Source organism: Carcharhinus amblyrhynchos, chromosome 35 (assembly GCF_965287045.1).
Source record: "Carcharhinus amblyrhynchos chromosome 35, sCarAmb.v2.hapA, whole genome shotgun sequence".
NCBI lineage: Eukaryota > Metazoa > Chordata > Chondrichthyes > Carcharhiniformes > Carcharhinidae > Carcharhinus > Carcharhinus amblyrhynchos.
In genome coordinates this window covers 16906281-16921546 of record NC_137358.1, presented here as the reverse complement: position 1 = coordinate 16921546, position 15266 = coordinate 16906281, and the positions used below count along the sequence as shown (strand labels likewise).

At 47.9% G+C, this 15266-nt stretch overlaps 1 protein-coding gene across 3 annotated transcripts in view; it reads right to left on the bottom strand.

Moving 5' to 3' along the window:
- Window positions 1-15266, bottom strand: part of zc3h7bb (zinc finger CCCH-type containing 7Bb) — an 87529-nt gene that overhangs the window by 58996 nt on the left and 13267 nt on the right. For all 3 annotated transcript variants that reach the window (XM_080217660.1, XM_080217659.1, XM_080217661.1), the window contains exons 3-6: window positions 13614-13653; window positions 12494-12691; window positions 9157-9315; window positions 1103-1183 (exon numbers count right to left, since the gene is read on the bottom strand). In XM_080217660.1, the coding sequence (XP_080073786.1) occupies window positions 1103-1183; window positions 9157-9315; window positions 12494-12691; window positions 13614-13653 (478 nt within the window). The remainder of the gene's footprint in view (window positions 1-1102; window positions 1184-9156; window positions 9316-12493; window positions 12692-13613; window positions 13654-15266) is intronic.

Sequence of the window (15266 nt, the reverse complement as noted above, 5' to 3'; positions counted from 1 at the left end):
ACTATTTTCATTTGAATGGGGCTAAGTTTTGGTTAGTTATTGAGAATGGCTCTTTCTGCAGGGAACGATGGGACCTGTGAAACAGGATGCAGAGAAGCAGGATGGTGATAAGGTGGGAAATGGCCAAGAGCTTCTAGTTTCTTGGTATCCAGATCACGAACAACCTGTCCTGGTCCCTCCATGCGGATACTACAGTTAAGAAAGCCCATCAACAGCTCTACTTTCTCAGAAGGCTAAGGTAATACTGCACATGCGCTACGATTCTCATCAATTTTTACAGACGCATCAATTTTTACAGAAGCATTCTTTCTGGATGTATCACAGCTTGGTATGGGCTCCTGCTCTGACCAAGACCACAAGAAACTACAATGGGTTGTGAATGTAGCCCAGTCCATCACACAAACCAGCCTCCCATCCATTGACTCTGTCTACACTTCCCGCTGCCTCGGAAAAGCAGCCAGCATAATTAAGGACCCCACGCATCCCTGGAAGAGAGAACATTCTCTTTTCCACCTTCTTCCTTGGGGAAAAAGATACAAAAGTCTGAGGTCACGTACCACCCAACTCAAGAACAGTTTCTTCCCTGCTGCCATCAGACTTTTGAATTGACCTACCTTGCATTAAGTTGATCTTTCTCTACACCCTAGCTATGACTGTAACATTACATTCCGCACCCTCTCCTTTCCCTTTCCCCTGTGTGTTCTATGAACGGTATGCTTTGTATGCATAACGCACAAGAAACAATACTTTCCACTGTATCCCAATACACGTGACAATAATAAATCAAGTCAAATCAACTTGCTGAATTCCTTCAAGTGAGAACTGGATCTGTTTGTGACTGGGTGAGTTGCACAAACAGTAGGTGCCACAAAGAATTATCAAACTCGGTGTGATTCCCCGGGACAAGGCCCAATCGCTTAGACAGGTCAGAAAGGAAACTCCCATTTCGTGGCCTGTTTCTAGTCTCCCCAGCCTAAGGAAATATCTCCTCTGTCCAATTCCTGCAGTATGATCATAAGGTCCAATATCCCCGCGAGGAAAATAAACACAAGGATAGGCAGAGGAAGGGAAACACAACACCCAGCAAACTGACAGCACTCACCTGAGCTCTGATATACGCTTTCCGGATCCTTAGCCCCAGCTTCTGTGCCAGTTCCTGTGTCAGCTTCACCACATTTTCATCCTGAATGCATAACAGGAAAACACATTGTTCCACCTTTCCTCATTCTGCTTTTGCAGGAACGGTCTGTCAAGATTCCTGAAGCTTTGGAAGCCTCCGGGTTTACGCCAGCAGAATGCCCAGCGGGTTACGTGGCGGGTTGCTGAGACGCTCAGACCTGCAAAGTCCCAGAATCGACCCCTGGCTCGTGCTAAGTGAGCTGAGCAAGGGTCACTGGCAAACGTGGAGCCAAAGCGGGAAACTGGAACCAAGTCATCAGCCAAAGGAAGGAAAAATTTACATACAGCCCGCGATCTAATGCAATGGCAGGACAGCCATGAGAACCACACGAACTGACACGTACTCTGACCTTCTTCATTCACACTTCATCACAGCACTGGGGCCAGGGGGGTGGGGGTGCCATCTGCAATTGCTGAGTTTTCCCCACAGGGTGTCAGTATCTTCAAGGGTGACAGGGAGGGGACATGCGGAAGACACGGTGGCACAGTGGGTTAGCACTGCTGCCTCACAGCGCCAGGGACCTGGGTTCGATTCCCAGCTTGGATCACTGTCTGTGCGGAGTCTGCATGTTCTCCCTGTGCCTGCGTGGGTTTCCTCCCACAGTCCAAAGATGTGCGGGTTAGGTGGACTGGCCATGGTAAATTGACCCTTAGTGTCAGGGGACTAGCGGGATAAATATGTGGGGTTACAGGGAAAGGGCCTGGGTGGGATTGTTGTCAGTACAGGCTTGATGGGCCAAATGGCCTCATTCTGCACTGCAGGGATTCTGTTCCATAAGACAAAAAAAAACTCAAGCCAGTGACCTTTTGCTTTAACATCCAGCCAAGGATTCTTATAAGACACAAGACAAGGTAGAATCGAAGTCCGGTCACTCTAGCTCACCACTGGTAGGTCGTCCCCCTCAATGGTATCCAACACAGAATACTTGTTACTGAGGGGAACGACCACAGGAGATCCCCGCACCGGCTGCTTCCTCCCAGCCCCTCTCACTGTCACCCATCTAATTTGATTTTTCAGAGTCTCCAAATCCCTGAAGCTTTTATCTGTGATCACCTCTGCCTCCCGAATGATCCGAAGTCCATCCAGCTCCGGCTCCAGTTCCCTAACACTGAGGAGCTGGAGACGGGTGCACTTCCCACAGGTGAAATCAGCAGGGACACTGACGGCATCCCTCACCTCAAACATCCTGCAGGAGGAACACTGCACTACCTTTCACTGCCATTCCCTCCAGAAGGAAAGAAAGGTCTTGCCTGATATTTCCTCATCCCCTTAGATTAGAGGAATAAGTGAAAAAAGAAAAAAGAAGAACACTTACCTGCTCTCACTCCAAACCTCTTATTTTGGTTAGAGGAGCCAGCGGGGGTGGGAGACTCTAGAAGTGTAGAGTCTCGGGTTTTTTCCCCATTCAAATTTATTGGGGAAAAAACCCCCCAGGTGGCACTGGGGCCTACGTCCGGTTTTACACTCCCGGTTTAGGAAAAAAAAACCTCCGAAAAAAGTAAGGTAAAAATCCCTCTTAGCAACAAGCTCTCTGCACTCCAACTGCTCCTCTGGAAACAATGAGGTCGAACCCTCCAAGGTAAGTACCTTTTAAAGGAAAAGGAAACCTCCCCAGGTGTAACGAGTCACTGTGGGTGGAGCTCAGAAACAGGAAGGGTGCAATCACTACGCTGGGGTTATACTACAGACCTCCCAAAAGCCCACGGGAAGCTGAGGAACGGATATGTAAGGGGATTCCGGATAGGTGCAGAAAAGATAGGGTAGTTGTAGTGGGAGACTTTAATTTCCCTGGTATAGACTGGAAATCGCTTAGGGCTGGGGATCTGGATGGGGAGGAATTCATAAAATGCAAACAGGAAGGTTCTTTGGAACAATATGTTGATAGTCCAACTAGAGAGGGACCTATACAGGACCTAGTACTGGGGAACGAGCCCAGTGGAATGGGAATTTCTGGAATGCCTGATGGCAGCAAGTTATTCATGGATTCAGAGCCACTCGGAGCCCTGTTGCAAGCTGTGGCCTAATTGGATCGGGGTGAAGACCTTTGTTTAAGTTTACTTATTAGCGTCACAAGTAGGCTTACACTAACACTGCAACAAAGTTACTGTGAAAATCCCCTAGTCGCCACACTCTGGTGCCTGTTCAGGTACACTGAAGGAGAATTTAGCACGGCCAATGCATGTCTTTCAGTCTGTGGAAACAGGAAACCCACGCAGACACGGGGACAACATGCAGACTCCGCACAGACAGTGACCCAAGCCGGGAATCGAACCCGGGTCCCTGGTGCTGTGAGGCAGCAGTGCTAACCACTGTGCCACTGTCTCGCAGTTCTTTGGCATTTAGTTCTTCACTATATGAATGACCGAGATGCAGACGTTGGAGCGTGATTGCCAACTGGCTGACGAGACAAAGCCATTTGCAAGTATAGAACAACCAGTTTATTTGATGGTAAACCCACAAGTTTTACTATCAAATAAACCCGTTGGACTTTAACCTGGTGTTGTGAGACTTCTTACTGTGTTTACCCCAGTCCAATGCCGGCATCTCCACATCAAGTATAGAACTGCAGAGGAAGTTCAATTACCGCAAATAATTCTCAAAGTGTTAATTCCAAAAGTGTAGTGTTGTGCACAAAGGCGGGTCTAATACTAAACACTCATGCATTCTCCAGGAAGCAGAACTGAAACCCCGATGATGAAAGAAAAAGTTCTGGACATTACAGTGGATCAGTCTCTAAAGGCTCATGATCATGGGACCATGACCACAATGGGTTAGTGCTGCTGCCTCTCAGCGCCTGGGAGCCGGGTTCGCTTCCTGGCTTGGGTCACTCTCTGTGTGGAGTCTGCACATTCTCCCCGTGTCTGCGTGGGTTTCCTCCAGGTGCTCCAGTTTCCTCCCACAGTCTGAAAGACGCGCATGTTAGATGCATTGGCCATGCTAAATTCTCCCTGAGTGTACCCAAACAGGCGCCGGAGTGTGACGATAGGCACAATTCCCGTTCACCATTTGCACAAATGCTTTGGAACTCGGGGATCAAAAGGTACAATAACAAAATTCGAAGTTGTTACCAAAGAGGGGGGGGTAAGGGTAGCACTGTTGAGGACGGTGACAAAATATAAGATAGAACATAGAACATAGAACATTACAGCGCAGAACAGGCCCTTCGGCCCACGATGTTGCGCCGACCAGCTTTTAAAAAAAACAACACTAACCCACTAATCTAAACCAATCCCATTTCGTCCATAAACCTATCCACAGATCTCTTAAACGCCCCCAAACTAGGCGCATTTACAACTGCAGCTGGCAGGGCATTCCAGTCCCTCACCACCCTCTGGGTAAAGAACCTACCCCTGACATCAGTCCTATAACTACCCCCCCTTAACTTAAAGCCGTGCCCCCTCGTGCTAGCTTTCTCCATCCTAGGAAAAAGGTTATCACTATCCACCCTGTCTAAACCTCTAATCATCTTATATGTTTCAATAAGGTCCCCTCTTAGCCGCCTTCTTTCCAGCGAAAACAACCCCAAATCTCTCAGTCTCTCCTCATAGGATCTCCCCTCCATACCAGGCAACATCCTGGTAAACCTCCTCTGCACCCTCTCCAAAGCCTCTACATCCTTCCTGTAATGTGGGGACCAGAACTGCACACAGTACTCCAAGTGCGGCCGCACCAGAGTTGTGTACAGTTGCATCATGACGCTGCAACTCCTAAATTCAATCCCCCTACCAATAAACGCCAAGACACCGTATGCCTTCTTAACAACCTTATCTACTTGATTCCCAACTTTCAGGGATCTATGTACACATACACCTAGATCCCTCTGCTCCTCCACACTATTCAAAGTCCTCCTGTTAGCCCTATACTCAACTCATCTGTTATTCCTACCGAAATGAATTACCTCACACTTCTCCACATTAAACTCCATCCACCACCTCGCGGCCCAGCTCTGCAACCTATCTAAGTCACCCTGCAAACTATGACACCCTTCCTCACAATCTACCACACCTCCGACTTTGGTGTCATCAGCAAACTTACTAATCCACCCAACTATACCCTCATCCAGATCATTAATAAAAATTACAAACAGCAGTGGCCCCAAAACAGATCCCTGAGGCACACCACTCGTAACCGAACTCCATGACGAATATTTACCATCAACCACCACCCTCTGTCTCCTATCTGCTAGCCAATTCCTGATCCAATTACCTAGGTCACCCCCAATCCCATACATCTGCATTTTCTGCAGAAGCCTACCATGGTGAACCTTATCAAACGCCTTACTAAAATCCATATACATAAAACTTGAAGAAAGGACGTGTAACCTCTGCACAGAGTGCTGAGGACTCGCAATCACAGGGAATGGTCGAGGGAAATAGCACAGATACAATTAAGAAGGAGCTAAATAAACACAAGAGAGAAAGGAATAGATTGTTCTGCTGACTGGATAAGATGAAGAGGTTCACAGACCAGGAGGGCTGAATGGCCTGACGCTGCCAATTCCTTTCTGTTTGAGACAATTAATGGCGTGACCATGAAATAAGGAGGATACCGGCACACCAACTGGCTTGAAGCAAACTAAAAACCTGTGGTGCCGGCTGATTATCAGTGAGGCGGAGAGTCACAAGAACATAAGAAATAGGAGCAGGAGTCGGCCATATAGCCCTTCGAGCCTGCCCCGCCATTCAATAAGATCATGGCTGATCTGAAGTGGATCAGTTCCACTTTCCCACTTTCTCCCCATAACCCTTAATTCCCTTGTCTATCAGAAACCTATCTACCCATGACTTAAATATATTCAGCGAGGCAGCCTCCACCACTTCAACGGGCAGAGAATTCCAGAGATTCACCACCCTTTGAGTGAAGTAGTTCCTCCTCAACACTGTTCTAAACTGCACCCCTCCCCCCTTATCTTGAGGCTGTGCCCTCTAGTCCTGCTGTCCTTTCTAAGCAGGAAGAATCTCTCTACCTCTACCCTATCCATCCCCTTCATTATCTTGTAAGTCTCTATAAGATCCCCCCTCATCCTTCTAAACTCTAACGAGTACAGACCCAGTCTATTCAATCTCTCTTCATAAGCTAAAGAAGTTATAGATGGAAAGTCAGATGGGCAGGTAAGTGGCAGATGGAATTTAACACTGTAAAGTGTGAGGTGACCCACTTTGGAAGGAGTAATTTAACAAGGGAGTACTAAACGAGTGGTATGACACTAAAATGTTCCATGGAACAAAGTGACCTTGGCGTCTTTGTCCACAGATCTGCGAAGGTGAACGGGCATGTCAGTAAGGTGGTGAAAAAGGCATAAGTCTTTATCAATTAAGGCATAGATTACAAAAGTAGAGAGGTCATGATGAAGTTGTGTAGAGCATTGGTGAGGCTATAGTACTGTAATACTGTGTGCAGTTCTGATCACCACATTATAGGGAAGTTGTGCCTGCACTGGAGGGGGTGCAGAGGAGATTCACCAGGATGCTGCCTAGGATGGAACATTTCGGTTATGACGAAACTGTAGCACAGTGGTTAGCACTGCTGCCTCACAGTGCCAGGGGCACGTGTTCGATTCCCAGCTTGGGTCTGTGTGGAGTTTGCACATTCTCCCCGTGTCTGTGTGGGTTTCCTCCGGGTGCTCTGGTTTCCTCCCACAGTCTGCTGAAAGACGTGCTGGTTAGGGTGCATTGACCCGAACAGGCACCAGAGTGTGGCTACTAGGGGAGTTTCACAGTAACTTCATTGCAGTGTTAATGTAAGCCTTACTTGTGACTAATAAATAAACTTTACTTTAAGAGAGGTTGCGTACTCTTGGGTTGTTTCCTCTGGAGCAGAGAAGACGGGGCGGGGGGGGCAGCGGCGGCAGCGCGCGCGACCTGATTGAGATGTTCAAGATTATGAGAGACATGGACAGGATGGATAAGGAGCGTTTAGACCTTATCATCTTGGATTGATGTCTGGCGGTTTTCAACATGTCCTGGGGCTGATCGGTCAGGACGTTTGGGAGGGGAAGAGGTTGATTGGATTTTCCCTTGTTCCTATGTTCCACCATTCAATTAGGCCATGGCCAATCGAGGTGTTTGAGTGAGATTTGGATCATGTTGCTCTCCAGTTGACCCTACTGTTAGTCATAACGATAGACCATTCATTTAAGATCGTCATCACAAAGAGGAGGTCAGGGTTTTTCTGGCCTTGGGTCACTGGTCTGTGGGGAGTCTGCACGTTCTCCCTGTATCTGCGTGGGTTTCCTCTGGGTGCTCTGGTTTCCTCCCATAGTCAAAAAACATGCAGGTTAGGTGGATTGGCTAGTGATAAATTACACCTTAGTCCAAAGATGTGCGAGTTAGGGGGATTGGCCATGCTAAATTGCCCCATAGTGTCCAAAGATGTGCAGGTTAGGTGAATTGGCCACATTAAATTACCCCTTAGCGTCCAAATTTATGCAAGTTAGGTAGATCAGCCAATGCTAAATTGCCCCTTAGTGTCTGAAGATGTGCAGGTTAGGTGGATCAGCCATTCTAAACAAGCAGGCCTGCGGGAGGGCGGGGGAGAGCTTTTGTAAGATGCTCTTTCAGAAAGTCAGTGCTGACCCGATGGGCTGAATGGCCTCCTTCTGCACTATTGAGGGGGGGGTTGGTTTCTATGGGTTTTTCTCTGCTTTTTTGTTTGGAATGCCCTCTGACTGTGGAAGGGAAGTTTGAAAAATGACTGATGCGGGTGCTTGAAAAAGCAGGAGGCTAAAAGGGAGAAAGGATACGAGGAGGGAACTAAGTGGATTATTTATTTATTTTGAAAATACAAAGTCCCTAAGCCAAGCAGTTTCTTCCACTCCTGCTGTGTTGAGTGCGGATAGGCCTGGGCAGAGTGTGTAGATGAGACACTCTTCTTTGATGTGGTGCAGTTTGCTCTCTCCCACAGGCACACGGGGGCTGGCACTAACGCCCCATCTGGGGAGGTTGGCCAAGCAGGGGCCTTGCCCAGTCCTGAACCTGCTGAGCGTGGACCCCCCCTACCCTCAGACGGTTGAAACCAGGCAGTCAGTGGGTTGGGTTTGAGACCAGGTACTTGTTTGTCATGTCCAGTGATACCCATTCATTTATCCAGGTGGGGAAAAGATGGGCTGTGTTGTCTTCTTCTGGGAGTGAGACTCAAAGACCAGAATTTTCAATGCCTGCCTGCCACGGGAGCAGGAAGTAGAGGAGGGAGAGGAGGAGCAGGGAGGGAGAGGAGGAGCAGGGAGGGAGAGGAGGAGCAGGGAGGGAGAGGAGGAGCAGGAGGAGGGAGGGAGAGGAGGAGGAGGAGGAGGAGGGAGGGAGAGGAGGAGGAGGAGGAGGAGGGAGGGAGAGGAGGAGGGGGGAGAGGAGGAGGAGGAGGAGGGAGGGAGAGGAGGAGGAGGGGGGAGGGAGAGGAGGAGGAGGAGGGGGGAGGGAGAGGAGGAGGAGGAGAGGGGAGGGAGAGGAGGAGGAAGGAGAGGAGGAGGAGGGAGAGGAGGAGGAAGGAGAGGAGGAGGAGGGAGAGGAGGAGGAGGGAGAGGAGGAGGAGGGAGAGGAGGAGGAGGGAGAGGAGGAGGAGGAGGGAGAGGAGGAGGAGGGAGAGGAGGAGGAGGGAGAGGAGGAGGAGAGAGGGAGAGAAAGGGACAGTGGGGGGGGTGGTGTGTGTGTGTGTGTGGGGAGAGAATGGACCATGCAAATTCTGTTGACCTTGGGTGGGATTTTCCGAGTTTTGGGAGAGCGTGATCGGAAAATCCCGCCCTATGATTCTCAGAAGGAGGGAATGGCGCTACACTGCCCAAGTGAATTTGGATAGGTTATCGGGAGGTAGGCAGGAGTGTGGGGTTGAGGTTACAATATATATAACTTATTGAATGGCGGAGCAGGCTCGAGGGGCTGGGTGGCCTTCTCCTGCTCCAAATTTGCATGTTTGTATACATTTTGGTGTCGAGGTGAAAAGTCAAAGCTGCAATGCCCAGCAACGCAAACAGACCTACTCACCTGGGGAACGGCAAAGGAGCACTTGGCAATGCATTCATAAGCTTCTTTGTGTTGTCCCAGCTCCTTCAGTGCCTGTGTTTTCCGATAAAGTGCCCGGTAGTTATTTTCATTAAGCTTTAGCGTGCTCTCGCAGTCTTCCAGAGCTTTCTCATACATACCCTGCAACAAGGAGTCAAAATCAGCACTTCAATGTCCCAGATCCTCGTTCCTTCACGCTCGGTGAGGGAAAGAGTTGCTTTTCATTGCTAACCACCCCCCCCCCCCCGATTTTCGGAAGGGCCTGCTCTCTCTGAGGTGGCATTCTGCAGATACCAACCCAGTGTGGACGGAGAAAGAAGAGCTGCAACAACGAATTAACAACAATAATGGCAATGGTGGCTTTAAAATGGCTTTTCTGGCTGAGAGTGAAGCATGCTGGGAATTTTGGTCACCTTCTAGATTAAAACCAGATGCAAGTGGTAAAGAGGCTCTGGTCTGGGAGCTGTGATCTGAAGCTGTCTGCGTTGGTCAGATAAAGGAAGTTGCTTACATTAGTTGAGACATTGTGGCTCCGATTTTTATGGCTGCTTTGCATGGAACACGTAAAATGGACTCAGTGTCATGGCTTCGTTCACAAGTAATTTCAATGAATGTTTGAGCCATGTGATCGATTTCTGGTGACACAATTGGTTGGATGACAGAGAATCTTCCGGAAGCAAGTGGAGATTTGTGGATAAAAGACATTTGGTTCTTTTGTTTGGCAGCGACAATTCAGAAGAGACCAACCATTGCAACAAGACTTGTACCCTGAAGGAGACTTCAGAGAAGAAGAAGATAGATTCTACAGCAAGGATATTTCCTGGCCAAGGTTTTCCTAATTTGGTAGTATTTATTTTCAGTGAAGTAACTGTAAGTGAGTCTCAATTTTAACTAAAGTGCAGTTTAAGAGTTAAAGTTCAGTTGAAAGTTGATGTTCAGTTAGGGTTAAAATTCAGTAAAGAGTTAATGAGTTGCAACAGTTTGAGTTGGTACCAGAAGTGTTCAATAAATAAATAATTGAATTACTGTCCTTGTTTGCCTCATTAAACTGGAGTGCTTGGAAAATGTTTAAATGAAAGCTGTATCACACCAGCAATGGTGCTCGGCCTGCCCAGAAAGGCCAGTGGTTGGTCTTAGCCAATGGTGATTCCTAGATAGAGCCTCCATCCCCTTACCAGCCCCCAGGTCCCAGCCGGAGTAAGAAGCCACGACCTTACAATTGCTGCGAATCGCTGGTGCGTGTCCAGCGATTCCACTGTTTGCAAAATCCACTTGGCGTCCCCTGATGTCGGGGGGAACTAAAGGAGGCCAATAAAAAACACACCATCATGGTTTGAGAACACTGACACGACACTGCGTCAAGAGTGAACAATCTCCGACTATAGAAAGCACTGACAAGAGGCTGTCACTTAAAAGCAGCTCTAACTGGATAGCAAGTGTTTCCCAATTTAAAACATGTATTCTGAATTTATAAAACAGATGCAGTTTGCTTTTAGAACACATTTTTGTGAGTCTTCAGCCAACAGCAAGTGTTTGACGGGATGAGGCAGCAGACAAGACCTGCATTGCCAAAGACAATGGTTCTACTGAACGTGGCTCCTTTATCAGCAGTTGTCGGGAACAAAATAGCTACCAATACCAGGCTGATGAATAGAACTATACAGCTCCAAGCTGATAATACAGGTGCAAGGCAGACAGAAGGATTCTCTCAGCGTCGGACAGTGTCACGTGGGTTTGAGTCTGTGGGAATCATTCTCCCAATTCGCTGTCCAGCGTCCTGTGTCGCTGGGGGAGGTAATATCCAAAATTAAGGACAAATAAGACATCATGAGGTCAGGATGTTATCGGCTGGAGCTGAGGGATGATTATTGACTGATTTGTGGGACGTATGATTTTGGAAATATATAATTACCCTCACGGAGGCGTTGTATTTCACACTGATACTGGGCTGCCCATATTCTCCACCTGGAGTGCTGGGCTTCTTTGTATAATTCTCCCATTTGGTTAATAAAGTCACATCTTAAAATCAGTACATTGCGTTTCATGAGCCTCTGCCTTTAGCAATACATAACCTCAAAGAAAATTCCTCCAAAATGTACGAGCGGGGCAATTCAGCAATGGTGGGGTACCTCGATGGTACCCCACCATAGATAATAACCCACCAGTGCAGTGGGATTAACGTAGGAATAATTTTACAAGTCCGTCACTACAGTCCAGACAGAAAGAAAAACTTTCATTTATGTAGCACCTTTCACAGTCTGGGGAGCACTTTACAGCCAATGAAGAACTTCTGAAGTGTAGCCATTGATATAATATTTTAAAAGGTGCAGCAACATCTGATTTGTGTACATCACGCTCCCACAAACAGCAATATGAGGGTGGCACAGTGATTAGCACTACTGCCTCACAGAGCCTGGGACCCGGGTTCAGTTCTGGCTGACTGTCTGTGGAATTTGCACATTTTCCCCGTGTCTGCGTAGGTTTCCTCCAGATGCTCCAGTTTCCCCCCACAGTCTAAAGAGGTCAGGTTTAGGTGGAATAGCTGTGCTTAGAGTCCTTAGTGTCCAAAAGATATGTAGCTTAGGTGGATTGGCCACGCTAAATTGCCATTTAGTGTCCAAAAGATGTGTAGGTTAGATAGATTATAAGGTGGCACAGTGATTAGCTCTACTGCCTAATAGCGCCAGGGATCCAGGTTCGATTCCCAGCTTGGGCCACTGTCTGTGCAGAGTCCGCACGTTCTCCCTATGTCTGCATGGGTTTTCTCGATGCTGTGGTTTCCAACCAGTCCAAAAGACGTGCTGGTTAGGGTGCACTGGCCGTGCTAAATTCTCCCTCAGTGTACCCGAACAGGCGCCGGAATGTGGCGACCGGGGGATTTTCACAGTAACTTCATTGTAAAGTAAGCCTACTTGTGGAAATAATAGGAAAATTGCCCCTTAGGTGTCCAAAAGACACGTGGGTTAGGCGGATTATCCATGGTAAATGTGTGGGGTTACAATGATAGGGCGGGGAGGTGGGTCTGGGTAAGATGCTGTTTTGCAAGCCAGAATTTTACTGGCATGCCCTCCCCGATTCAGCTCGCAGAACAGAATTCCTCACTGGCCTCGGGCGGGATACTGGCCGTAGGGTCAGTACAGACTCAATGGGCCGAACGGCCTCCCTCTGCACTGTAGGAATTCTATAAGTCACCAGATAATCTGTTTTTAGTGCTGTTGGAGGAGAGGTAAGTACCGGACAGGTGATCAGACTTGTAACAAGCATATACCGTTGCCCAAAAGCTACCAATGAATTTTTAAAAAGCTTTGCTAAGACTCACCATGCTGAAATAGCAGGCGGCTCGATTAACGTACAGCTTCTCCAGCAAACGCTGCGAGATTACCACCTCATCCGATTCAGCATACTGTGCCACGTTCAAGGCCTCTATGTACTGGACTAGCGCCAGTTTATAATCTTTCTCTCTGTACAGCTCATTCCCTTCTTCCAACAAGTTTTTGACCAGCTGGTGGAGAAAAGCCTAAACACGGGGACAAAACAAAAATAAAAAATTATAAATTAGAACCAAACCCACAGTACAAACCGCTTTCACAATCGCTGTAACTTCCCACCGTAACCTCATTCAGGATGTTCACTTCTGACTGCACAGCGTTAATTGCCCCTTTTCCCTCCCTGCTGGCTCAGTTTATAAGGTGGTGGCCACGATGTGGCTGGTGTTGGACTGGGGTGGGCACAGTAAGAAGTCTCACAACACCAAGTTAAAGTCACAGAAGTTTACAGCATGGAAACAGGCCCTTCAGCCCAACTTGTCCATGCCGCCCTTTTTCTTTAAACGCCCTAAGCCAGTCCCAATTGCCTGCATTTGGCCCTTATCCCTCTATACCCATCTTACCCATGTAACTGTCTAAACGCTTTTAAAACGAAAAAAACTGTACCCGCCTCTACTACCACCTCTGGCAACTTGTTCCAGACACTCACCATGCTGTGTGTGAAAAAAATTGCCCCTCTGGACCCTTTTGTATCTCTCCCCTCTCAAATCCATGCCCTCTATGTCACTTGACTCACCTGATGAAGGAGCAGTGCTCCGAAAGCTCGTGATACCAAATAAACCTGTTGGACTTTACCCTGGTGTTGGGAGACTCCTCACTGTGCTCAGTTTTTAAGAAGGTTGATCCACACTGAATCCCGGTCCAGACCAGGAACGTTTATAGTTCAACACTGTCTGCTGGTCTGAAATGGGGATCTAGAATTCATTTTGACCATTCAGGTATGTAAATAGGGGGAATCGCTTTTCCAGTTACCCAGGATTGGGAATACACAAATGTGGATTCTCCAGTGAGAAGAGGGATTCATTCCCATTTCCCCAACCCATGGTTAAGAGCCCTTTCGACACGCGAGTGTATTTTAGCCGAATCTGCTGGTGATACAAGAGCTAGTCGTACCTCATATTCATCTTGGCTTCCTGGGTAAGGCAAGGGAGACCTGGTAGGGTAGCAGAGAAAATGAAAGGCTATTAGTGAGGTTTTTTTGGCAATAGTAACTAATAATAATAATGTCACATTTATATATAATCACATACAACAACAAGCACCACTTTAAAGTTTATTTATTAGTAAGAGCATAAGAAATAGGAGCAGGAGTAGGCCATCTAGCCCTTCGAGCCTGCCCCGCCATTCAATAAGATCATGGCTGATCTGAAGTGGATCAGTTCCACTTTCCCGCTTTCTCCCCATAACCCTTAATTCCCCTGTCTATCAGAAACCTATCTGCCCGTGACTTAAATATATTCAGCGAGTTAGCCTCCACCACTTCAACGGGCAGAGAATTCCAGAGACTCACCACCCTTTGAGTGAAGAAGTTCCTCCTCAACTCCGATCTAAACTGCACCCCCTTATTTTGAGGCTGTGCCCTCTAGACCTGCTGTCCTTTCTAAGCGGGAAGAATCTCTCTACCTCTACCCTACCCCTTCACTATCTTATATGTCTCTATAAGATCCCCCCTCAGCCTTCTAAACTCTAACGAGTACAGACCCAGTCTATTCAATCTCTCCTCATAGGCCAACCCCCTCATCTCCAGTATCAGCCTAGTGAACCTTCTCTGCACTCCCTCCAAGGCCAATATATCCTTCCGCAAGTGCGGCGACCAAAACTGCACACAGTACTCCAGCTGCGGCCTCACCAGTGCCCTGTACAGTTGCAGCAAGATCACAAGTAGTGTCACAAGTAGGCTTACATTAACACTGCAATGAAGTTACAGTGAAAATCCCCCAGTGGCCACACTCCAGTGCCTGGATACAAGTGTCAAAATAAGGGGTTTCCCGTATGAGCTGGAGATGAGGAGGAATTTCTTTTCAGTCTAAAATGGGAGACCCCTTTTTTTTAAAGTTAGAAGTTTATTTATTAGTGTCACAAGTAACATTTACATTAACACTGCAATGAAGTTACTGTGAAAATCCCCGAGTTGCCACACTCCAGCGCCTGTTCAGGTCAATGCTTCTAATCAGCATGTCTTTCAGAGGAAACCGGAGCACCCGGAGGAAACCCACGCAGACACAGGGAGAACGTGCAGACTTCACACAGACAGCGGCACAAGCCGGGAATCGAACCTATGGCAGTGGAGGATGGGCCAGTAACTATGTCCAAGGTTGAGTTATATTCAGATGCTTGAACTATAGGGGAATCACGGGTTCCGGGGTAAGTGGAGTTCAGGGCTGTAAGGCTGCTGGATTAAAGGTTTCAGCAATGAAAATACATCCTTTTTGAGTAGGTAGGTGTACACCTACAGAGACAGGCTGCTCTCAACAAATGGTAATGCGAAGGCATGGAGGTTCCCTCTCAGAACATCTTTTAATGTTAAAAAAAACTATACTGACTTCAACGAGACCCATGAGGTTGTCCTGAGTTCCCTGACGGAACTAATGATTGCCTGCCCAGCGAGTCTCACCTACATACCCATTGAGGAGTGTCAGATCCACTGACATAGAATCCCTACAGTGCAGAAGGAGGCCATTCAGCCCATTGAGTCTGCACGGAACACATTCCCACCCAGGCCCTATTCCGGTAACCCCACCTATTTACCCTGCTAGTCCCCCTGAC